Source organism: Thamnophis elegans, chromosome 5, assembly GCF_009769535.1.
Source record: "Thamnophis elegans isolate rThaEle1 chromosome 5, rThaEle1.pri, whole genome shotgun sequence".
In the NCBI taxonomy this organism is placed as follows: domain Eukaryota; kingdom Metazoa; phylum Chordata; class Lepidosauria; order Squamata; family Colubridae; genus Thamnophis; species Thamnophis elegans.
This window is the reverse complement of record NC_045545.1, coordinates 32,916,452-32,941,695: the sequence shown is the minus strand read 5'-3', so window position 1 is coordinate 32,941,695 and position 25,244 is coordinate 32,916,452. Positions and strand designations below refer to the sequence as shown.

The 25,244-nt window shown below is 46.6% G+C and overlaps 1 protein-coding gene across 1 annotated transcript; it reads left to right on the top strand.

The window, feature by feature from the left end:
• Positions 1 to 12,724: 12,724 nt before the first annotated feature.
• On the top strand, positions 12,725 to 24,448 carry DMRTB1 (DMRT like family B with proline rich C-terminal 1). Its single transcript, XM_032217604.1, has 4 exons — positions 12,725 to 13,148; positions 15,035 to 15,273; positions 17,235 to 17,379; positions 24,348 to 24,448. The coding sequence occupies exons 1-4, from the start codon at positions 12,725 to 12,727 to the stop codon at positions 24,446 to 24,448; spliced, it is 909 nt and encodes a 302-aa protein (XP_032073495.1).
• The last annotated feature ends 796 nt before the right edge of the window (positions 24,449 to 25,244 follow it).

Here is a 25,244-nt window from a genome sequence, read left to right as displayed (position 1 = left end):
TCTTCTAGTTTTAAGTATCAGAAGCACTGGCTCCGTATTTACATGAGAGTTCTGTCTGGGACAGAACCTCTGGGACAGATGTTGGTTTATTCATTCTTCTTCAGTTTTAGGAGCAGCACATATTTACACATAGTATTTTTGCCATTTGCTTTTTGGCCAGACCCTGACATTCTACCTATAGATGACAGGAACCGTAGCAACCTCAACAAATTACATGATAGGATTAATTGAAAGTCACCTGAAAGCACCCTTACCTACTGTAATTTGTTAATATGACAGAAGCAAAACTTCTGGAGAAAGTTATAATTTTTCTAAAAAAAAGGCATGAAGATATTCATTAAAAAGGACTTAAATTCATCTTGAAAATAATCTATTTTATTCTGCCATTTAAATTACAATATTAATTAATAAATGTCCTTTATTATACTTCTGTGTGAAACCTGTAGATGCCCTGGGGATTATACTTTAGATAAAAGAAAGATTGATCTGTTTGTTTTCTAGGCATATAGATGCCAGGATTTTAATGTATTATAGTTGATGAGACAATTCAGTACAAGAATTAATGGCAAGACATGGAATTCCATTACCCCAACTTAGAGAATCACAAACAATCACATACAATACAGTACAAATAAGTACAATTACATCTTTCAGTTCTCTATATGCTGTATCAGTTTTCATGTAAGGAAATATAGAACAGCTTTCTCTAAAGTCAGATTAAAACTGTTGCCGTCAAATATGCTATATGGCAGTAACAATAGCACTTATATACTACTTTATAGTGCTTTTATGGCCCTCTATAAGAGGTTTACAGAGTCAGCATATTGCCCCCAACAATCTGGGTCCTCATTTTACTCATCTCGGAAGGATGGAAGGCTGAGTCAATCTTGAGCCAGTGAGATTTGAACTGCTGAACTGCAGCTAGCCTGCAGTATTGCACTCTAACCACTTTGCCACCTCGGCTCTTTATGATAGATTTCAAAAGATTCCTACCTCTCAATGATGTTTCCCATGTAATTTTGAAATTGTGACTCACATTCTACTCCATTGTGAATATTATAAGAGTTTTCAGCTGGGTATAATATGGCCTATTTAAAAACTGAGGTCAAGTAGAGGTACTCCTTAAGGTTAAATTCGGACATTAAAATTTTATTTTCAATAAAATAGAATTACAGTGGTGATAGTCAATTTTTAGCTCCCCTTTTTTTAATGACCCTGTAATACCTTAATCTGGAGTAGAGTTGGTGCGATTGGATGGAGATAGTCACATTTTAACTATGGCTATAAAAATAATATCTTTACTTATACGTTAAGTTTTAAATTTGTAAAAGTTTTGTGTTGTACCATTAATTTTTTTATCTGCAGTACTAGTTTATTTGATGATAATTCTTTTGATTATGTCTGGGTTTGGATCTTTTGTACTGTATATAATAAATATTCCATTCCATTCCATGTATTTAAAAGTAATTGGGTAATTCCATTTTATGAGTAGTTTAATTCTCTAGCATGTGGGTAGGTCTGAGCTTGCCCATGGGCTGGAAAGCATATTATTTATTTATATAAACGAAAATAGTATACCCTTGTTCACAAAACATAAAAACCAATGGTAAAAATGAATGTCTAATTATCAAAACATGTTATTAGACAACAGGGTTAACTGCAAAACATTAGAGGAAAGAAATTTCTAAGACATGCATACAGATGTATGTGGATGCACAACTAAGGATGGCTTTTGAAAAGCTGCTTGAGTGCACAGAAGACATGACTACTTATGTTCTTCAAGAAAATAGATTTTATTTGAATTCTTTGCAGAGTAAGATTAAAAGCAGAAATAAAAAAACCTACAGGGATAGTTGACATTGAAGCAAAAGCTAGATCCAAAATTCCTACCTATTACTATGAGATAAAAACAGGGGTGAAATTCAGCAGATTCGGGAGGACCGGTAGCAGAAATTTTGAGTAGTTCAGAGAACTGGCAAATGTAAGGTGACCAGACGTCCTGATTTTGGCGGGACAGTCATAATTTTGCACAATTTGTCCCGTGTCCCACGGCATTCTTAAAAAGTCCCGATTTTTGAAAGAATGCATGACATAGTATCTCAGTTTCACTCCAAAGATTTTGAGAAATCCACCGATGATTTCTCACTATGCTAGCTGAGAGTTAGAGGCTGCCTGAGCTGTTCCCTCCCATTGGCTGGTTGCTCGAGGCCACGCCCCTCCCCTTTTGCATCCCTATTGGCTGGCGGGCCTCTCCGAAGCCAGAGATCCAACCCCGCTCCCAGGCTTTCCTCTTCGACCTTGCCGGCGTCCTGCTCTGGCTCGGAAACGTGTGATCCCCAAAGCGATCGCGCCCTAGCCTGCCCTGCCAGATCCCCAATCACTCCGGTTCCTGGGCTGGACAGATCCAGAGGCTGCCTCCTCCTCCTCCCTGCAAAAGCTTCCACCTTTTTGGGTGGCACCTCTCCCAATCCGATCGGGCCAGAAAAGCCAAACAAGGAGGGGAACTCGCCTTCCTCTCCTCCTCGCGCCTCCCTCTCTGCGTCGAGGGCTGGTCCACTTGTCCCTCTTTCTTTCCTTTCATTCTCTCCCTCCCTCTCTCTCTTTCTTTCTCTCCTTCTCTCCGGACTTGGCGGATCCAAAGATTTTCCCCGGGACGGGCTCCCCTCCGTTTTTTTCCCCCTTTGCCTTTTTGCTGGCGCTGTTGTGGGAAGTGCCAAGAAAGAGGCGAGATTGCAAATGAAAGCTTCCTCCCATTCCCACCGCTGCCCCACGTTGGAAAGTAAGGAGTGGGGGGGCACCTCGACCCCTTTGAGAAGCAGAGCGGTCCCGGCGCGTCAAGAACGCGCCTTTTCCAAAAGGAGAAAAGTTGCTCTGGAGACCTTCGTGCGCAGTTGCATGCTCCCGCCCCCGTTGTATGCCTGTGCGTTTGTCAATCAGGTGGGTCACAATACCGTGTGGCCTCTTCTAGCTGTGGCGGGTTGTGGATAGGGAGGAGGGGGTCTGCCTATTTGGGGGTGGGGGGTTGGTGATTGGGGGGTTAAAGCTTCGTGGGTATCAATCTTTTGATTCGATGAGTGGACGAGGAAAGGGAGGCTGTTCCTTCCAGGTTTGAATTGTGGGGGAGGGGAAGGGGGTTGGATTGGAGAAGGGAGGGGGGCTAACATCAGCCCCTTCACCGAAGTTTGCTCGGGATGGCCAATTCAGGCCTGAAAAAGTAGTTCCAGCAAGCTCAGGATGCTATAAATAGATCATATAATATCAGTCCGCCAGCACCTCCCCAATTCCATTTTTCATTCCTTGCGCATCAGAGCTCGGCCGAGCGAAAGAAAGCGCTTCACCCCACTGATTAAAATGCTTTCTTTCGCCCGCAGGCCCCAACAACACTGTCAATAGCAATAGCAGTTAGACATATACCGCTTCATAGGGCTTTCAGCCCTCTCTAAGCGGTTTACAAAGTCAGCATATTGCCCCCAACAACAATCCGGGTCCTCATTTCACCCACCTCAGAAGGATGGAAGGCTGAGTCAACCTTGAGCCGGTGAGATTTGAACAGCTGAACTGCAGATAACAATCAGCTGAAGTGGCCTGCAGTGCTGCATTTAACCACTGCGCCACCTCGGCTCTTGTCAAGTGCTGTCAAGAAAGAGGCTTTTGGCCGCTCCAGCGGTATGTCCGCCATACACACACACACACACACACACACACACACACACACACACACACCAGGGTGCGCGGTTGGGAAGAGCTGCTTAAGCTCGGGGGAGGGAATAAAAATCCTTTCGCGGGATCCGGCCAGCCAAGGCGAATGAACGGACCAGTGCTGGCCGAGTTGTCCACCGTCACTGCTTTTCAGCAGGGCGAGACATCAGGGAGTTGGGGGCTGCCAGGAGCGGAGAGGGTTTGCTTGCCTGCCTGCTGGAGGAAGAAGGGGAAGGTAGGCACTCACCGGCGTGGGGAGTGCGTGGCTGGGTGGGATGCATTGTTGTCTGGTCCTGCTAAGGGTGCAGAGGACGCGCCTCTTGTCGGTCGAGGCATCGGCTGCCCTCCCTTCTTCTGCCTTATCTCTCCGTCCGTCTACCTTTGCGTCGAGAAAGAGGAGCGGAGTGGGAAAGCAAGATGGATTGCTATTGTCAGTTGCCAGGCTTCCAGCGGGTTGGCTGGATGCCTCCCCTGTGCTCCCGCCCAGTAGCGGCAGCAGCAGGGCTGGCGGAGACACCCACAGCCTTCTCCGGCTTGCTGGTTCTCCCCAACCGCATGATTTTCCTCCTTTCCAGGTGGGTGGCGGGAGTGCCTGGGATCTCCCTAGGTCAAAGCCGTGGGGAAGGAGGGAGATTCCGTCTGAGGGTATCCCGAGGCTCTACTTTAACCCATGCGGGAAGTTTGGGGGGGGTTGCATCTTTTCCCCGGCTTCTCCGAGCTTCGTCCCTCCCGCTTTTGCTCCTTGAGCTGGAGACAATTACACACACACACCCCAAAGAATCCCAGACACACAAACAAGCAGCTTCCCCACTGTGGGCTTTGTTCTTAACTGACAGCGGGCAAAGGGAATAGAGATAGGTGGCGGCGAGGCTGCCTTTTCCGGAGAGAGCAGGGGCTTGGCCAACTGCGGAAAGGTGCCCCGGGGCTGGGATCCAAGGCGCACTTAACTAGGTGAGGAACTTGTGCGGACCCGCCGGGGTGTGGGTACTGAGGAAAAGAATGGAGGGGAGGGGGGCGTGTGGAGAAGAAGCGTGATGAGCTGTCATCAGGGCTGCTGAAGCTTGTGAGGGAGATCTTGAAGCAGATGGGATGGGACTTGGAGTCCTACAAACTTGGCAAATGGGGATTCCTGCGATGGGATTTGGAATCCTAAGACACTGGCCATTGGGGGCTGCTGCGATGGGATTTGGAGTCCAATGCCCCTGGTGATTGGAGGTTCCTGCAAGGAGATGCGGGAATAGGGGGGAGGGGATCTGCACAAGCCCCCCCAACCCCCTTCTTTAGAAGAGCCAGAAGCATTAGGGGAGGGGGTTTTGCGCATCCCCCCTCCCCTGAAGTCCAGCGCCTGCTTACAGCAGCCCCAGATCGCCAGTGGCATCGGACTCCAGCTCCCATCCCAGCCCTCTGCACATGCTCAGAGGCCAGGGTAACGCTTGCAAAGGAGAGATGCAAGAGGCGCTGGGATTGGTTAGAATTGGATAAAGCTTGGCTTTGGAAAGGTTGGGGGGGGGACAAGCGAAAGTGAAAGCCCCAGAGAGTGACACAACCAAGAAGAGTTTTGCAGTGTTCCACGGCCCTCCCCCCTCGGAAAAGGAGGGTTGGGATCACAGGCACCTGACTCTATTTGCTTTGGGTGTGCATCATAATGTTGTAAGCTGCCCGGAGTTACCTGTGTGTGAGGTTGGCTGCCCTATGCATTTGTCTGTGCGCGCGGGAGAGAGAGAGTGAAAAAGAGAGGGAGAAATCATTATATTAATTAGATAGATCAGTGTTTCTCCACCTTGGAGACTTGAAAGTGTGTGGACTTCAACTCCCAGAATTCTTTCAAGTCTTCAAGGTGGAGAAACACTGAGATAGATGATAATGAGATGAGGGAGGGAGAGGGAGAGAGAGAAGGAGGGAGGGAGGGAGAGAGAGAGAGGGAAAGAGAGAGAGAGAGAGAGAGAGAGAGAGAGAGAGAGAGAGAGAGAGATACACCATAACTAGATAGACAGATAGGCAGGCAGATAGACGGATGGATAGAGAGAAAGAGAGAGAGATAGGTAGGCAGGCAGATAGACGGACTGAGAGAGAGAGAGATATACCATAACTAGATAGACAGATAGGCAGGGAGATAGACAGACCAGGGGTGGGTTTCGACCGGTTCGCACCGGTCCCTGCGATCCGGTTGGTCGCCGAACCCGGAAGTAAGTAACTTCCGGGAACGGCGAAGCCCCCCCCCCCGCGCGCGCCCGCACACCCGCTCCTTACCCGGTTTTTACGAATTCTGCGCTTTCCACGCATGCGCAGAACGCATACAGCGCCTGCGCGATCCTCCAGGAGCAGGTTTGAAGGTTTGAAGGTTTATTAACATTTATAGGCCGTCCTTTTCCCTGAGGGGACTCAGGGCGGCTTACATAAGATCAGGGGAGGGAAATACAAACAATAACGTAGACAAACATAGAGTAAAATAATGAGCAACATTCATTCATCATTCGGGAGGGGCGATTATCTTTGTCCCCAGGCCTGACGGGCTAGCCAGGTCTTAAGGGCTATGCGGAAGGCCTGGACGGTGGTGAGAGTACGAATCTCCACGGGGAGCTCGTTCCAAAGGGTCGGAGCTACTACTGAAAAGGCTCTCCTCCTTGTAGTTGCCAGCCGGCACTGGCTGGCAGATGGAATTCGGAGGAGGCCCAATCTGTGAGATCTAATTGGTCGCAGGGAGGTAATTGGCAGAAGGCGGTCTCTCAAGTATGCAGATCCACTACCATGGAGGGCTTTATGGGTGACTAGTAGCACCTTGAAGCGCACCCGGAGATCGACAGGTAGCCAGCGCAGCTCGCGGAGGATAGGTGTTATGTGGGTGAACCGAGGTGCACCCACGATCACTCGCGCGGCCGCGTTCTGGACTAGCTGAAGTCGCCGGATGCTCTTCAAGGGCAGCCCCATGTAGAGCACATTGCAGTATTCCAGCCTAGAGGTCACAAGGGCCTGAGTGACTGTTGTGAGAGCCTCCCGATTCAGGTAGGGTCGCAACTGGCGCACCAGGCGAACCTGGGCAAATGCCCCCCTGGTCACAGCCGTCAGATGGTGGTCAAAGGATAGCTGTGGATCCAGGAGGACTCCCAAGTTGCGAACCATTCTCTGAGGGGTGTAGAATTTGACCCCCCAGCCTGAGTGATGGAGTACTGGTCGAATTGTTGGGAGGGAAGCACAACAGCCACTCGGTCTTTTCCGGGTTGAGTACAAGCTTGTTAGCCCTCATCCAGTCCATAACGGCCTCAAGGCCTCGGTTCATCACGTCCGCCGCTTCATTGAGTTGGCACGGGGCGGACAGATACAACTGGGTATCGTCCGCATATTGATGGTATCTTATCCCGTGCCTGCGAATGATCTCTCCCAGCGGTTTCATGTAGATGTTGAATAGTAGGGGGGATAAGACCGAACCCTGAGGCACCCCATATGTTAGGGGCCTAGGGGTCGATCTCTGCCCCCCCACTAACACCGTCTGCGACCTGTCCAAGAGGTAGGAGGAGAACCACCGCAGCACGGTGCCTCCCACTCCCACCTCCCGCAGTCGTCGCAGAAGGATACCATGGTCGATGGTATCGAAAGCCGCTGAGAGGTCAAGGAGAACCAGGATGGAGGGATGTCCTCCATCTCTGGCTCTCCAAAGATCATCGGTCAATGCGACCAAAGCGGTTTCTGTGCTGTAACCGGGTCTGAAGCCTGACTGGAAGGGGTCCAGATAACTTGCTTCCTCCAAGGACCGCTGGAGCTGGAAGGCCACCACCTTCTCAACAACCTTCCCAAGAAAGGGAAGGTTGGAGACTGGACGATAGTTATTAAGAACAGCTGGATCCAAGGATGGCTTCTTCAGGAGGGGTCTCACCACCGCCGCTTTTAGCGCGGCGGGGAAGTTCCCCTCCCGAAGAGAGGCAGTAACAACCGCCTGGATCCAGCCTCGTGTCACCTCAATGCTGTTAGCAACCAGCCATGAGGGACACGGGTCCAGTACACAGGTGGAGGCACTTACAGCCCTCATGGCCTTGTCCACATCCCCAGGGGCAACATCCTGAAACTCAACCCAGAGGTGGTCTACTTCATCCTCTTGTGCCTCGGCTGGAACTGCAGAGATGGAGTCCAAGTCCGACCGAAACCGAGCAATTTTGTCCGCTAAGAATTGGGCATAATCCTCAGCTCTGCCCTGCAAGGGTTCCCCCGCTTCCCTCCTATTTAGTAGGGAGCGGGTTATCCTAAACAGGGCAGCTGGGTGGGACTCAGCGGACGCAACCAAGGTGGCTATATAAGATCTTTTCGCTGCCCTAAGTGCCCTGGTGTATTCCTTGGTGCAGATGGTTACCATTGCTCGGTTCGAATCGGACTTATCGGACCTCCATAGGTGCTCTAGGCGTCTCCTCCGGCGCTTCATCTCCCGGAGTTCCTCGGTAAACCAAGGGGGTCTCCGGGATCCGCCGCCTCGGAGGGGCCGTAGTGGCGCAATCCGGTCAAGGGTCTCCGATGCTGCCGAGTGCCAGGCAGCAACCAGAGTCTCAACCGGACTGTGGGCGAAAGTATCAGGAATGACCCCAAGCTCCGTCTGGAACCTTAACGGCTCCATAAGTCGCCTGGGGCGGAACCACCTGGTCGGTTCCTCCTCCCTACAGTGGGGGTTTGGTCTCCGGAAGTCAAGCCTCAGTAGGCAGTGGTCTGACCACGACAGGGGTATGATGTCGTTACCCCTCAGACCAAGATCACAAATCCACTGCTCCGAGAGGAATACGAGGTCGAGCATGTGACCCGCTGAATGGGTTGGGCCCCGGATTACTTGGGTCAAGCCCATGGCCGTCATGGAAGCCATGAACTCCTGCGCCCCAACAGAGTGTTCACCGAGCGACGGCAAATTGAAGTCCCCCAGGACCATCAGCCTAGGGAACTCAATTGCCAGCTCGGCTACCGACTCGAGGAGCGAGGGGAGGGCTGCTGCAACGCTGTTGGGAGGCAGGTACGTTAACAGCAGACCCACTTGACCCTTGAGGTCCAACTTTACCAGCAGAGACTCACACCCGACAAGCTCCGGAGCAGGGACCCTACGAGGAGCTAATGACTCCCGGATAACAATAGCCACACCCCCACCCCTTCCCTGGGCTCTCAGCTGGTGCAGCACCTGAAATCCTTCTGGGCACATCTCTACGAGGGGGACTCCTCCCTCTGGGCCCAGCCAGGTTTCAGTAATACATGCCAGGTCTGCCCTCTCGTCTAAAATTAAGTCCCGGACGAGAGGAGCTTTATGTACCACAGACCTGGCATTTAGCGACAGCAGCCTGAGTCCAGGGTCCTGATTACTTGCGCCATCTGGTCTCGGAGTGGGACTCATAGGGCCGGAAGGAGGGATCTCTGTAATGTAGCGAACCCTCCTTCCCCGGTAATGGCCTGCCCTAAAGTCCCCGCCATATCTGCCCCTCCCTGTTATGACCGTGATACTCCGACCCTCTCCCGTGTCTCTGGTCCCCTCAACCACCCCCATGGCCCCCGCATCCCCCAGCAGGTCCTCCGAATCATACATACCCATGCACTCCCCCAAGCAGTCCCCACGTAAAAGTTAAAACACAGAAAATTACAACAATATAATAGTAAAAAGTGGGACATTCATTCATCTCATACGTATCCCATGCATATCCCATACAAAGAGAGGAAAAAAGATGAAAGAAAAGGAGGAAAATAAAATAAATTGTGCAGTTGATTAAAATTTAAAAATGCGAGATCAGATAACATAACTGGCTCTCAGTGTTCAAGGTTGAAGTGGCTGGAGACCAGTTACAGTTCAGGTAGAATATATGGGGGAGTGTCTTATAACCCCTCTCTTCTTCTGTAAATTTATAAAAGTTCAACCGGCCGGAACAGTCCAAGGTGGTAAAGGGTTTTCTTGTACAGGCACTGTCTAGGGCGATGCCACAAGGGCAGCCACAAAAGGTAGTAATAGTGACAATAGTCCAGGCCAGATGGAAATGTGCCAGCAAGCCTAGGAATCCGGAGGCCGTGGCAGAAAAAGGCCGGATGTTAAAATGCCACAATAAAAGATAGTCCAGCGCCAAACAGAGAACACAGGGGGAAGCCTCACAACAGCGGGGGCAGGCAAAGATGGAATCGCTTCTATAGGGCCACCTGACCAGACAAGAGCGGAGGAGGGGGGGGCAAAGACGGGGCAAAGACGAAGCCGTACGGGGGGGAGAGCCATCCGGAGGGACTGCCGCGGCACCAGGCAAAGCCAGCCGCCCAGCTTCCTCAGTCCCAACAGTAGTGATCGTCCACTCTCCCTCCGCAGCAGCAATAGTCCGGCAAAGCCCCCAGGAAACACAGCCAACACGCTCACCCTCAGCAGTGTTCTTATCAGTCCGCTCTCTCTCCAAAGTAATGGCGGCCGAGCAAAGCCCCCAAAAAGCGCTGCCGACAGTTCCAATAGTTCCTCCGTCCGTCCGCTTACACTCCGGGGCGATGGTAACCAGAAAAAGTCCCCAGGGAGTGCAGCTAGCAACACGAGGGCACCAAAACCTTTAAACAACGCCGAGGGACGCCGCCGCCAGCGAAAGACGCCGAAGTCCGCTACCGCCGTTCTCAGCATGGCCTCGCTTCCTCTACCGCCAGGCAGCACACAGACCTCCGATGATGTTTGAACGAGCCGGGGGCGCCCGAGAACGGCGGCCCCCGCAGAGGTCTGGCTTCTTCGGATCCCCCAGACTCCGGACATCCCTAAGGAGCTCTTCACGGAAAATTCGAATCGGTTTTGTTGAGGTTTTCCAGCGTTTTCCGTCTGAATCAGAACGGAGAAGAACGCCTAGCAGCCATCTCGGATCTCGCACATGCGCAGGAGCAGCTGGAGCATCACGCAGACGCTAGTACGCATGCGCACGCCACGTGCGTGCACATGCGCGCCGCATGCGTGCGCGAGGACGCCGCATGCGTGCGCGAGGACGCCGCCGGCCTCGTTCCAACCAATCCGGTTGGAACGGGGCGAGAAACCCACCCCTGAGACAGACAGACAGATGGATGGATAGAGAGAGAGATGATAGATATAATTAAGGTGACAAGACTTCCCTAGTGAGGCCGCAGGCTGGCAGTAACCGCCACGGCCTAGCTTCCCCGCCTCCCCCCAGTCAATGCTGTCCCTCTTTACCAATCTGAAAATCTGGTCACCTTAGGCAAATACCATCTCTGACTGGCTCCAGAGTGGGGTGGAAATGGAGATTTTGCAGTACCCTCCCCCCAGGAATGAGGAGGGGATGGGGATTTTGCAGTATCCTTCTTCTGCCACACCCACCAAGTCACAGAACTGGTAGTAAAAAAAATTGAATTTCACCACTGGATAAAAACCCTTGTGAAATGGGAATTAAAGAGAAACGACTAAAGTACAAATTCAGAAAGTATTTTTGTTTGCACAAGAAGTTTTGTTAGAAGAATTGCATTTTCCTTATCTTCCATAAAAGCAGCTGGCAGCCATTAAATACTTTAATACATTATTCTAAAATGCAAAACAGGAGCAGGAAAAGACACAATTCACAGTGATAGCTGGAAATATTTAAAGTATTAGGAAACCAGTCAGTAAATATTGATTTAAATACAAAAAGTCAAATAATATGCTCATGGGAAAAAAGGAAAAGTGGTCCTTTAGAACTTTCAGGAAGTTGTTAATATGGAAGTTCCTTAGGACTTCCATAGCCCCAGTCCAGTTAATCAAAAAGCAGAAAAGCATTTCCAATGAGAATTAAACTTTGTAAAATGCTGCAGATGCAGATTTATTCTTAATATACAGCATTTTTTTTAACTTATTATAGCTTCTTTATTTGGACAAAGTTTTTTTAAATCCAGTATGAGTTACTGTGGAATTCATTATTCATATCATAAACAGATTTGTAAGTAAGTGGCACAGTCATAAAAATCCAACATTAAAAAATCACTGTACAGGGAAACAATTTAATAATCTCCTTTTCTTGCAACATAATTAAGCATACAAAATTATTTATAAATAATATTCTGTTCTTTGTTTACTGTATTGGAATAAGATATAACTTGGGAGCCATAGAACACTTTTCATTTTGCAAATTGATATAAATTTGTTTCATAGAAATGATACCACTCAACCCTCCAGGCGATATGCCATTTTATTGCATCTTGAAAACAACGTATGGACTGGCTCTCAGGTTCAGAGAAATAAATGTATAAATAGTTAATTTGTACTGAGAAACAGATAACATACAATGTCCTCCAAACTTGTGTGGATATCAGAAATCGCAAAAGAAAGAGATTTGGAGTTTATGATACAATCACTGTTTAATAAAAGACAGCTGTTTTCCCTGCATGTCACAAGATATGAACTCATGCACATCTTAACCAATTACTGTCTGAAGTTCAGAATTGAAACAAACAGAGCAGGATAATTCTAAGGTAGTACAGGTATCAAATTCAATTACTTGACTTGTATCTTGGATAAAATGTTCTCCTCTTCACATCAGCACCATCTCAATTAATATTGCACACCACAGATTCTTCACTGAAGCACAAAGCTATACAGTTTGCATCCAGCCTCTTAAATCTTTCTTGCAGAGCCACCAGACAATGGAATGTCTTGCCTTCTGCTTAAAAAAATTATCTGTGGCCCTAAAAAACAAAAACTCCACCTTCTTGGCAAAGAGACAAGATCTGTAGGTTTTGCAGGGATGGAAGCCCTTTTCAAAATGTTAAAGTTTCCACTAAAAGAAAGTTTTCCAGAGAAGGTCTGTTTTAAAATAGAGTCTCCAGAAATAAAAAGAAGAAAGGGATTGAACTATTTTGTCACTTATCACAAAATACTACATAGTACATTTTGTGAACTGAGACCCAGCACCAAATGTTCTTCCCTTCTTCATGAAGCAGAATCCTTCCCTTCCCTAGGCTAGGGCCCAGGCTTAATTGCTAGATTGTAGCCATTTTTGCAAGCAATAAGAGCAGATTTCAGTGCATACCATTTTAGAACCAGTGTTGATGTAGACTAGAGAAAGAGCTGCCAGACATGGAGAACCAAGATGGGACTCAGTCTCTTCGGGCTCCGAAATGTTCACGTTGCCGGAATCATGGCTTTGTGGTACCGGTCAAGGGTCATGCTGGTCACTGCAGATGGAAGCAGTGCCCGTGTGAGAAATGTTCTCTCATCACTGAACGCCAGAAGATCATGGCTGCGCAGAAGGCCTTAAAAAGACAAGGACCAGATTCACCACCTAGGGAGATCTTGCCTCCCACTCAGGGTAGGCCCAGTGAAGAAGGAGCAGCCATTGCTAACAGTAAGAAGGGCCTAAAAATGAATTCCTCAGAATCTTCCACTCATGAGTCAGTTGTGCATGAAGGAATTAAAGTGACTTCAGCAGTTAGCTCCAGTACCAGAACAGCGAATAATCCAACACCACCTAAACCGAGCTCCCCGACCTTCATAGATTTAGGTATGTGTACCAGCCATAATTATTCAAACATTGGTGATTAGCTATGTCTTTTCTGTTTATGAATTTAACTTTCTATTTGTCCTGAGCATTAGTGATGTATGTACCCTGCTATGCCAAATTATAGGATTTGGATTATTGTTTTTCTTTCCGCTGTCCAATACTGCTTAGCTGTTTATTTATTTATTGCAGCTTCCATATCCTGCTTGAAAGCTGCTCCACCATGCTTCATTGTTGCAAAACTAAATTTACACAGCCAGGATCTGTGCTGTAGGAGTCAAATGAGTTGCAGCAGGCCCAACAAAACACTGACCTGCCAATCAAGCAAATATAAAAACAAAGAGTCTGGAATTAATATGATTTGTACTATATTTTTATGACATTCCTTTCAGCAGAGGGAATATTTCAGTGATAATGAAAATAATTTGCTCGATTGGTTTTTGTATGAACAAAAGAGAACCGACAAATCTTTGACTGCTGTCATCTTTTGTAACCATTTATTTTTGCATTGAATAGATATTGTGCAAGCCATATTTTGAAGAATATTTAGAGATGCAGTATATTTAAGGGAAGCATCTTAACTTGAATTTCTCTGCAAAATTCAAATTGCAATGGTTAGTTATTTTTAAATAAAACTGTGTTAATCAACATCTTAAATACAGGAAAAGTGTAGAAAATATATTGGTGAAGTCCTCTGTGAGCTAGGCTGTTTTCTTGCAGATGTTCTCTTGCGCTGATGATGTTAGTTTATTTGGGTAATTAAACATCTGCAAGAAAACAACCAGCCTCAGAGAGCACCAAGGAGAGCATTTAAACTCCTCTAATATTATACAGTATTTACAAAGCTGATAATGAACATTGTTCATTAAATCAACAGGTTCAAAATTGCTTATCAAAAGTAAACCTGAAACATTGCTAGATGTTATACATTTCCTAATTATTCAGAATTTTTGTTACATTAAAAATAGCTTATCCTCCATTCTGCTCTCTTACTGTTTTAATTGAGATCCATGTTGTGTTCTATTTATGAATATGGATTGCCATCTACTGGCTTGATATAATATTAAATACTATTAAGATACCTTGCAATTTATTTTTGTTGCTTGATCTGATAACATTTTCTACTTAAGAAAAAAATGAATTTGTTTATTATGGGTCATTCTAATTCAAAGAGGTTAGGTATTTATCCGTAGTAATCAAAGTTTTGATTTAAAAAGGAGAAACAATTAATTGAATTAGTCCAAACTATATAAAACAATAAATTACAGTATCACATTTTATGTTAATATATCTCTTATTCATAAATAAATAATATTTGATTTAGTTTGAATACTGTGTAATGTATGTTTCTCTGTGACTAACAAAGGTCTCTATGCATTCTTCCAATTGATACAAATCATGAGTAACAACTCTGCATTAGTAGGATCTTGGCCATTTAAGGTGTCTTTATACCTCTCAGTAGAACAATTATGTTAAAAAATACTTATTGCATTTAAGCTATCCACTTTTCAAGGATAAGTACCTGATAGGGCACATAAAGAGTATCTTTTTGAAATTTTAATTAGCCAAAATGCAACACTTTCAGGATGTTAAAATACCGTACATACCTTTATATGTTACTGATACAAGCCAGTTTGGTCTAGTTGTTAAGACACCAAGTTAGAAAGCCAGAGGCCATGGGTTCAAGTGCTGCCTTGGCCATGAAAGCCCCCTGGGTGGTTTTAGGCCATTTATTCACACTCACAACACACCTCACGGGGAAAAATAAGAAGAGAAAGATGTGCTGGATATGTCCGTCCGCCCCTTGAGATATTTGTAAAAATGATAAAGGTGGGATATAAATAAACAAATAAATATTGGTAACCCATTTAATCCAATTTTTTTAATAGACTATCCCAATTTGCCTCAAGAATGTATTGCTGTGTGTCCAGAATTTGGGGAGAGGGACTCTCCCAAAATGTACCCTGGTTACTCTGGGATGTATCCTTATCATCCATTTTCAATGGGATTCACTATCAATCAACCGGCTTACAGAGGTCCATCTCCTGCACCTGTTTTGCCTCTACAAACAAGTTTCAGACACTTTTCCAGCAATCATGGACCAAGCAGTGTTCCTGCTTCTATACCAGTAAGTAAAGTTTTCTCCACACATGGTTTAATACAGCTCACATAAGCACAACACCCTCAGATGTCTCTTGTAGCTAGCCATTGGTGTAATGATTTTAAATCAATGGCATTTTTTGAATTTTGAGTACCTTGATTATACTGTGGTAAAATGGTTATCATAGTCAGGCATAGTCAGTCACAAAGCAGCAGAAACCGAACCAGTAAGATTACTACTCTTTTCTATTTAACCTCTCATGATGACTTTTTTTTTTAATCGCAAAGTCACATATCCACCCAAAGCAGCACCTGGCTGCATGTATTTCAAAAACTGCATCTGGGCTCAGTTTTTGGCAATAAAATGGATGATAGAGCCTGGCACTATGCTTTTCAGCACATTCACATTCCATTTTTTTTCCAATTAAAGAATTATATAAGTGCCAAAGGAGATGCCTGAAGATGCTGGTATTTTGATACTGCCATACTGGGAACCCACTAAGTTTGGATAGTATGCAGGCAAAATTGATGAATCATGAATAGCTGCTAGGTTTGTACAGTAATTTAAATTCCATTGAGTTCTATTCTAGTTATGAATGTTAAAAGAATTTCCGAGAAAATCTCAAATATTCTATTTTTAGAATTCTCCATTTAAATTGGTTGCACATTCACACGTCCACATCTTTCAATAGAACATTGATTAGGATGCATAGTTGATGGTTTACTCTATTTATTCTGGTTTAGAGCCCACCTAATTGTTGCAACTGCTAATACATCCAGGGGTAACTGTGACTGGGGAGTTAATCTAAAAGTATGGGGAAAAGAATGTGAGAGGAGATGGTTCTGTCTTGTCTGAATCAGAAACAGTGCTTCTTACACAATGCATTTGCAACATCTCTATAACATGAATCCCCCCCCATGGTTTCTTCCTGGTACTTAATTACAGAAATGCAAGAAAGGACATAGCAGCTAATAGCAGTAGCCCAAACTATAAAGGCAAAACCATTTTGTCTCCCCTATGTATGTCAGAAAAATATGTTTTAAAAAAATAGCTATATTTTTTTGAAAATTAGGAATGGACTAATAACAATTTAGGAAAATAAAAAACATAGCAAACATACAATGTTAAGTCTTCTATGTTTGAAAAACAGTATTGAACTGTTATTTAGTTCTCTTAAATATGGATTGTTAACTACCCAATGCCACAGCTAATGTAACTATTGCTGTCTGACATTAATATCATTTATTTACCATTTGGTACACAGATTTGGATTTCTTTTAAATGGTTGCGGTCTTTTCCAGCTGTGCCTATCCAAGAACTGAGTCAGAGGAAGAAAATGTAAAATTTGAAAATGTTCTTGATTCCCTTTCCAAGAATAAAAATAAGCCTAATAAAATTATATATGATAAATAAAGTTAGCTTTCTATCAGATTGACTTCCATTTTAATTGTTTTCTGGAAGCAGCTGAAAACTAAGTTCTTCTGAAGGAGATTTGGCATGTAATGCCACTCTAGCTGAGGTATACACACACACACACACAGAGTATAATATTTTAATTTTTAATATGATTGTGGCTATTTTAATTGTTATTGTGTAGTTCGTCAGCAAGATAGATGATTTACCCTATATATTAGTGGTGGGTTGGCAATTTTTTTGTTACCAGTTTGAGTATGCTCCAGCGTGTGCTCGCACGCACAACACTTGTACACATGTGCAGAAGAGTCCGGGCGGATGGTCAGAGCCTTCCGCCGCCTCTACTACTGGTTTGCCCGATTCGGGCTGAACTGGCAGCAACCCACCTCTGGTGTGTGGGTGTGGGTGTGTCCGTGCATGTGTGTGCGCGCGTGCACACACACACAGATGATAGACAATGATAAATAGAGAGATAGAGATAATGAAATATGTTTTAGGCTAAATTTCACGACTTTATAGCTATCATCTGCATAGCTCAGTTCACCAGCCATTCATGCACTTTTGTTTTTATATAGCTACAGGACACAGGTGGGGATTTCCGGTCAGGATACTATACTCCACTCTCACCCTTTATACCCCGAGGCTATCTGCCAGGGATTCACTACCTTCCACCACCTCTCCAGCTCAACCTTGTGACTGAAGCTACAAAGGAAACGTCTGGTAAGTGATCAGAATATTTGGTTATGAAGCTGTTACACTGATGTTTGCAATGCACCCACAGGTATTCTTCAACTTAACAGCCACTTAACAACCAGTCAAAATTACAATGGGCCCAGAACAGGTGCTTTATGGCCCATAAAACATTTCTGGCCTTTGTAAAATGTCATGCCATCCCTGCTCGTCAGTCACTTGACCATATTTTAGGTGCTTGGCAACTGCCTTGCCTTTATGACTGATGTCCCATCATCACGTGACACATTTCAGAAAATGAGTTCACACTTACAACTGCGGCTATTGCTTAACCAGTGTGGATTCGTTTAATGACCACAATGATTTGCTAGATACACATGATTAGATTTAGAGAAGTCTAATGCAACTAGATTTTACCAAGAAGATCATACAGATTTCATAATGTTTATATTGTGCAAATTAATATACCTTCATTATTTTCTATGTACATTCCTGTACTGCCTGCATAATTCCAATAGCAAATGCTTGCAAACCAAAAAACTATTTTTAATTATTAGCCAATGGTGAGAAACATCATCTGAACACCTGATTCCATTATTTGTTCAAACTACAGGGGCACATAAGTAAAGCAATACTTTAATTGTATCTTAAGTATATCTGAGATTAAATCATGATCACATCACAACACGTGACTTTGGGTGGTAATAAACTGTCCTCTGAAAATATTTAATTTAAAATTTAACTCTGCTGGTCTCCCTTAACCACATAAGAACAATGAAAGAATATTTGTGTAAACTTCAAACACTTTTTTCAGTGTTTTCCCCAAATAAGTTATTGCAAACAGTCATATTAAATTTACTGAGAATCATTTTTAAATTCTTTCTGCATATATAAATAGGGACTGAGTGGCTTTTTTTCAACAGGAAAAACTTTTCCCAAGTATGTGATCTAATATATTCCAAGATATTCTATATCCAGGAAGTTATATCATATTGTCCACTCTCATCATTAGGTTTCAGGTAGTCCTTGAGTTACAACCATAATGGAGCCCACATATTATGGCCGTATGTTGTGAAAGGGTCAATCATATGACCGACCAGATTTTATGACCATTTTTTCAGCAATTGCTAAGTGAACCCATGATTCACTATGGACCAGTTTTGCAAAAAAATGGAAGTGAGTACCAGTTTTTATCAAAACTGTCATAAAATGCAGTCATGTGACCATGGATCACTGCAAATAGACATAAATGTGGCTTCCTTGCTGAGCATCTGAAGTACAGTCATATGATTGGGGTTGAATTGGGTTAATAGTCGAAACTTTGAATCCAAGTTGTAAGTACTGCCAGATAGGACTGTTGTAACTTGTAACCATTGTTAAGTGACTGGTCGTAAATCGAGAACTACTTGTATTTGGGAAATGGTTCTGCGTTGAACATCTACAGTCAAATCGCTCAAATAATTATTTTCAAATTAATATTCTCAGTAGTTGCCTCTTTAAAATACATATATCACTATGCACATTTATATTTGTTTACTAGCCTGCTAATTTATTATATAAATAGTATACAAATGTAGTCAAGGTGAAGTATCTTTGTAATACTTATTGAAGAGATGGCTCTTCAAATGACACACTGTAAATAACAGAATTGTGTTGTGAATAAGACCTCTCAAACGGAAGAACTGGGGTGAGAGGAATCCTGGGCATCCTGGAGGGCTGGTTGCTTGGAGAGACATCCTCGGGCAACTTAGGACGGGCCTCAGCGGTGGCGGACGGTGTGGGACAGCCTTTGGGGCGTTCCCCCCCCCCACGGATGGTGGTTTCTTAGCTAATAAGCAGCGTTTTTCGCCTGGCGTGGACCAAGAGAGGCAGTGTTTTCGCTGAGAAGAGCGGCGTTTTCATCTGGTGGGGGACTGCTTCGGTGGCTCTGGCTCTGGTCAGCATGACTATACGCTGAAGTGACAGGATCCTATTACTTTCCCACCAAAGTGAGGAGCTAAGCCTGGGTAAGAAGAACTTGAGAAGGTCTGGGAACGGTGATTATTAAGGAAAACCCTTCCCGGATGGCTTTAGATGGAGCAGCTGTTTGGAGCGGCAGGGAGAAACTGCGACTGGCCTCCCCCCCCCCACAGAGACAATACGGGTGGCTCGAGCAGGGTTTTTTAGCCGAAAGAACTGCTGCAGTTTGCCTTGAGTCCTGGGAGACGGTAGGAACAAGCGTACAAGCGGCTTCCCCCCCCTCGATGGCACGGGGGCACGAACGGCGACTTGTAGCTACTTGCGAATGGCCTCCCCTCCCCCCCCCCGGGCGAACAGGGGTGGCACGAGTGTTTTTTAACAGACGAACTGCCACGGCTTGCCTGGGACTTGGAAAATACTGCGGAACTGTGTGGGTGTGCGCTTCCTCCCCCTCCCCTCTCGTGGAGGGTGGTTCCAGCTGGTAGTAGCCTCACCGCCGCCCTTGTTTGCATCGGCCCAGTCAGCCCTAACATCAACGCCACAGCCCAGCTGGTTTAGGGGTTTGGGGCTGCCCTGGAACGCCGAGGCCACTTGGGAGTGCCACAGCCCAGCTTTTGGGGACTGCTGAAGCTATTGAGAGCGCCGCGATTCTAGAACTTCGCGGCCCAGCTGCCCGAGGGAGCTTTGGTCACCAACGCCGTTGAGACTATTGGAGACCATTTTTGTGACTGCTACGACTTGGGAATACCACGGCTCAGCCTCTGAGGAAGAACATTGAGGCTGTGGGAGAGCCCCACGGGAACGACTGAGACTACGGAGCTGGGAGGAGTCTGTGGAGGGGAGCCCCATTCCTTCTGGGTCCGCCACTGATCACGCGGTGACTGCTGCTGGAGGCCTGTCTTGGGGGGCCCCTACCCCTGCGTTGGTTGCCTGGCCCTTCAACTGCTGCAGTGCTGTTGCGGGGTTAGGGCTAGGGACAGGGTTAGGGCCAGGGCTAGACTAGGATTAGGGTTAGGGTCAGAATTAGGGTCAGTGTTAGGTCTGATAAGGGTTAGGGTCAGTTTTAGGGTTAGGGTTAGGTTTAGGGCTAGGGTTAGGGTTGGTGAGCTTTAGGGCTAGAATTAGGGTGAGGGTGGGGGTGGGGTTACTAGCCTGGTGGTCTGCTGGCTCATAGTCGCCGCTTGAGAACGTGGCGGCTCAGCTGCGAGAGGGGTCTTCCCCCCCCCTCTCTTTTCCCCTCCTCTAGTTACAGTCTTTAGTCAGCGAGCATGCAGTCCCCTGGCTTCCTCTGTCTGTGGGAAAGACCGTGCTTCAACTACTGCCATCCCGGCTATTCTTCAGCTATGACCGGCCTTGGGACACTCGCTTTTAGAACTGTCCCTCCAATTGCTGCTAACGTGCTGTTTACCCCAGACTTTTGGACTTTGCTCTTCCTGTGGGAGAAGATTGGGACTTTAGCTTCCCTCCCTCATTCTAGAACGTTCTTGCACGATCTCAAATTGCACTATTGCACAACTTTTTAAATGGTATGGTGAGTGTATGTGGTATGAATGTGGTTGACTGGCTGTGCCCACTTTTAATCCATATTGTTGTATTTGTGTTTTTTAAAGCGTTTTGTGGGGAGTGCTTGGTTGTATGATTGTGTACGTCTGAGAAGTCTGGGACCACAACCGGGTACCCCCTGCACTGAGTGCTCTGCAGAAGTGTCAGGGGGGCCTAGGCCGAATCCCAGCCTAGGATGTCTGATTCGAAGGGCCTGCCAAAGAATGCGGTAGCTATGGGGGAGGGTTGGGGGACCACGGACATGGGAGTGGGCTGGAACATTACGGTCATAACAGGGAGGGGCAGATATGGCGGGAACTTTAGGGCTAGCCATTACCGGGGAAGGAGGGTTCGCTACGTCACAGAGATCCCTCCTTCCGGCCCTATTAGTTCCACTCCAAGGCCAATGGCATGAGTAGTCAGGGCCCTGGTCTCAGGCTGCTGTTGCTAAATGCCAGGTCTGTGGTTCACAAGGCTCCCCTCGTCTGGGACCTAATTTTAGATGAGAGGACAGACCTGGCATGTATTACTGAAACCTGGCTGGGTCCAGAGGGAGGAGTCCCCCTCACTGAGATGTGCCCAGAGGGTTTTCAGGTGCTTCATCAGCCGCGACTCCAGGAAAGGGGTGGGGGAGTGGCGATAGTTATCTAGTTCCTCGTAGGATCCCTGCTCCGGAGCTTGTTGGGTGTGAGTCCTTGCTGGTGAAGTTGGACCTTGGGGGTCAAGCGAGCTTGTTGTTAACGTACCTGCCTCCCAACAGCGTTGCAACAGCCCTCCCCTCGCTCCTCGAGTCAGTAGCCGAGCTGGCAGTTGAGTTCCCCAGGCTTATGGTGCTGGGGGATTTCAATTTGCCTTCGCTCAGCAAGTACTCTGATGGAGCGCAGGAGTACATGGCTTCCATGACAGCCATGGACTTGACCCAAGTAATTCGGGGCCTGTCTCACTCAGCGGGTCACACGCTCGACCTCGTATTCTTCTCGGAGCAGTGGAGTTGTGATCTTGGTTTGAGGGGTACTGAGATTGTGCCCCTGTCATGGTCGGACCACTTCCTACTGAGGCTTGACTTTCGGAGGCCAATCCCCCACTGTAGGGAGGAGGAACCGATTAGGTGATTCCACCCCAGGTGCCTAATGGACCCTTCGGGTTTTCAGATGGCGCTTGGTGTTATACCTGATACTCTCGTCCACAGTCCGGTGGAGACCCTCGTTGCTGCTTGGAACTCAGCGGCGGCAGAGGCTCTAAACCGGAATGCGCCTTTACGGCCTCTTCGAGGTAGTGGATCCAGGAGAGCCCCTTGGTTTACCAAGGAACTCCGGGGGATGAAACACCAAAAGAGAGTCGCTGGAGGGCGTAGAGCGCCGCTGGAGGGCCAATAAGACTGAGTCAGACCGAGCACTGATGAGAGCCTATATCAGAGCCTATCTAGTGGCAATACGGGCGTCAAAAAGTGCACATTTTGCCGCTCTGATTGCATCCGCTGAATCACGCCCAGCCGCCTTGTTTAGAATAACCCGCTCCCTCTTGAGAGGGAGGAATGCGGGTGATCCCTTACAAGGTAGAGCTGAGGAGTTTGTTCAGTCGCTCGGATTCGGACAGACCTGGACTCCAATTGCTCAGAGCCAGCCGAGGTACCGGGGGAGGGTCTTGAGTGGAATTTATGGATTGATTTTCAACTTGTCACACCTGAGGAAGTGGACAAGGCCATGGGAGCGGTGAGTGCCTCCACTTGTGTGCTGGACCCGTGCCCCTCCTGGCTGGTCGCGAACAGCAGGGAGGTGACACGGGGCTGGATCCAGACGATAGTTACCACCTCTCTACGGGAGGGAGCCTTCCCACCCCTTTTAAAGGTGGTGAGACCCCTCCTGAAGAAGCCGTCTTTGGATCCAGCCATTTTAAGTAACTACCGTCCAGTGTCCAACCTCCCCTTTGTTGAGAAGGTTGTTGAGAAAGTGGTGGCCTCTCAGCTCCGGAGGTCCTTGGATGAAACCGATTATCTGGACTCCTTTCAGTCTGGATTCAGGCCTGGCTACAGCACGGAAACTGCTTTGGTCGCACTGATTGATGATCTCTAGAGAGCCAGGGATGGGGGCCATGCCTCCATCCTAGTGCTCCTTGACCTCTCAGCAGCCTTCAATACCATCGACCATGGTATCCTTCTGCGGTGGTTACGTGAGGTGGGAGTGGGAGGCACCATTCTTCGGTGGTTCTCCTCCTACCTCTCTGACAGGTCGCAGTCGGTGTTGGTTGGAGGGCAGAGGTCGACCCCTAGGCCCCTTAAGTATGGGATGCCGCAGGGCTCAGTCCTGTCCCCCCTCCTGTTTAACATCTACATGAAGCCACCGGGTGAGATCATTCATCGGCACGGGATGATGTACCATCAATACGTGGATGATACACAGCTGTATCTGTATCCGTGCCAACTCAGTGAAGTGGTTAAAGTGATGTGGCAGTGCCTGGAGGCTGTCAGGGTCTGGATGGGTGTGAACAAGCTTGCACTTAATCCCGACAAGACCGAGTGGCTTGTGTTTTTCCCTCCCAAAGATTGGCCCTGTATTCCATCTCTCAGGCTGGGGGGTGAAATTATACGCCCCTCAGACAGGGTTCGCAATTTGGGAGTCCTCCTGGACCCACAGCTGACTTTAGAACATCACCTGTCGGCTGTGACCAGGGGGACATTTGCCCAGGTTCGCCTGGTGCACCAATTGCGTCCCTACCTGAACCAGGAGGCTCTCAGAACAGTCACTCACGCCCTTGTGACCTCAAGACTGGACTACTGTAATGCGCTCTACATGGGGCAGCCCTTGAAGAGCATTCGGAGACTTCAGCTTATCCAGAATGCAGCCGCGCGAGCGATTGTGGGTGCACCTCGGTACACCCACGTTACACCTATCCTCCGCGAGCTGCATTGGCTGCCTGTTGGACTCCGGACGCGCTTCAAGGTGCTAGTCGTTACTTTTAAAGCCCTACATGGTATCGGACCTGGGTACTTGAGAGACCGCCTCCTGCCAATTACCTCCCTATGACCAATTAGATCCCACAGATTAGGCCTCCTCCGAATACCATCAGCTAGCCAATGTCGACTGTCGACCCCTCGGGGGAGGGCCTTCTCTGTGGCTGCTCTGGAACGATCTCCCCGTGGAGATTCGGACCCTCACCACCCTTCAGGCTCTCTGCAAAGCCGTCAAGACCTGGCTGTTCCGGCAGGCCTGGGGCTGATGAATTCCCAGCCCCACTTGAATTGTTGTGATTGTTGTGTAGCTTTTAATCTGTTTTTTGTATCTTGTTTCTGTCTTGTTTGTTTTTTGTATCTCCCCCTTCCCCACTTGTTTGTTAGCTGCCCTGAGTCCCTCGGGAATAGGGCGGCATACAAGTATAATAAACATACATACATACAAGAATGTGTTTTGCTTTTGTTATTTAAATAATAGTTATTTAATAAAGCAGAAGAATTCTGTCCAAGCAGAAATTGTAAGCTACTTTTTGTTTCTGTGTTTTAGTTTCCCCTGAAGACAGCCAGGATTCTGCAGTTATATGTAAGCCCAGCCAAACATCTCAAGAAGATGCCTCTGAAGATTGTTCTTCATATAACGAACAGTAAATCTTCACCATCTAAAGTGAAATATTGCCTTCAAGTGCCGCCTTGCTATAAATGTTATTTTGTATTACTTTAAACTATATCGCTGCTAATCCTAATTTATCGGTCAGATAAAGTTAGAATACAGCACTTATACAGTTCTATTTGCATTATAGGTGTAATATGTCCCACTAGAATTTGTTGTCTTGATGCTAAGTTGCAAGTTTAGAAAGATATGCCTGTATTGAAAATCTTCACTGCAGTCCCCTAATTGGGTGTCAGATAGTGAATGCAGGCAGAGCTCAGAAGTGATGCATATTGTGAGAAGTCAGAGGTGCTCAGTAAATATCTATGACTCTACCATAAAATCCGAGCACAATTTAACATATGCCTAAACTTTAGAAGGAAACATACTGGTTAGCTTTAGGATTTTCAGCTTTTATTAGTTGATGCCAGCCTATAGCTGGCATCAACTATATAGTTGTTTGCTACAGCTACTTTTTCAACCTAATACAATTGATATATATAGAAGTTGAAATTATGGAAACATGGTACAACTGAAGGGTATCAAGTAAGGAAACGTATGAAAAGATTAATCTACCAATTCCTCTATGCTAAGCTGCTCCTAAATTACAAGAACAAGTAGTTCCTTTTCAGATGCTGTGTTTCAAGTTGAAAAACGGCACTAAGAAAAATCTGGTTTTAGCTAATAACTTTGTATTTCTAGTTTAGTTCCATTACCTGTTGTAAAAATACTTATATTAGCCTGTTGAAATAAAACATTTTCAAATGGTGGTACACTCTTATATATCTTTTCTTC

Coding starts and splice junctions, on each gene's coding strand:
- DMRTB1 (XM_032217604.1), top strand. CDS start 12,725: ATGGAGAACCAAGATGGGACTCAGTCTCTTCGGGCTCCGAAATGTTCA. Junction 13,149..15,034: donor CCCGACCTTCATAGATTTAG/GTATGTGTACCA, acceptor TTTTTTTAATAG/ACTATCCCAATTTGCCTCAA. Junction 17,380..24,347: donor AGCTACAAAGGAAACGTCTG/GTAAGTGATCAG, acceptor TCTGTGTTTTAG/TTTCCCCTGAAGACAGCCAG.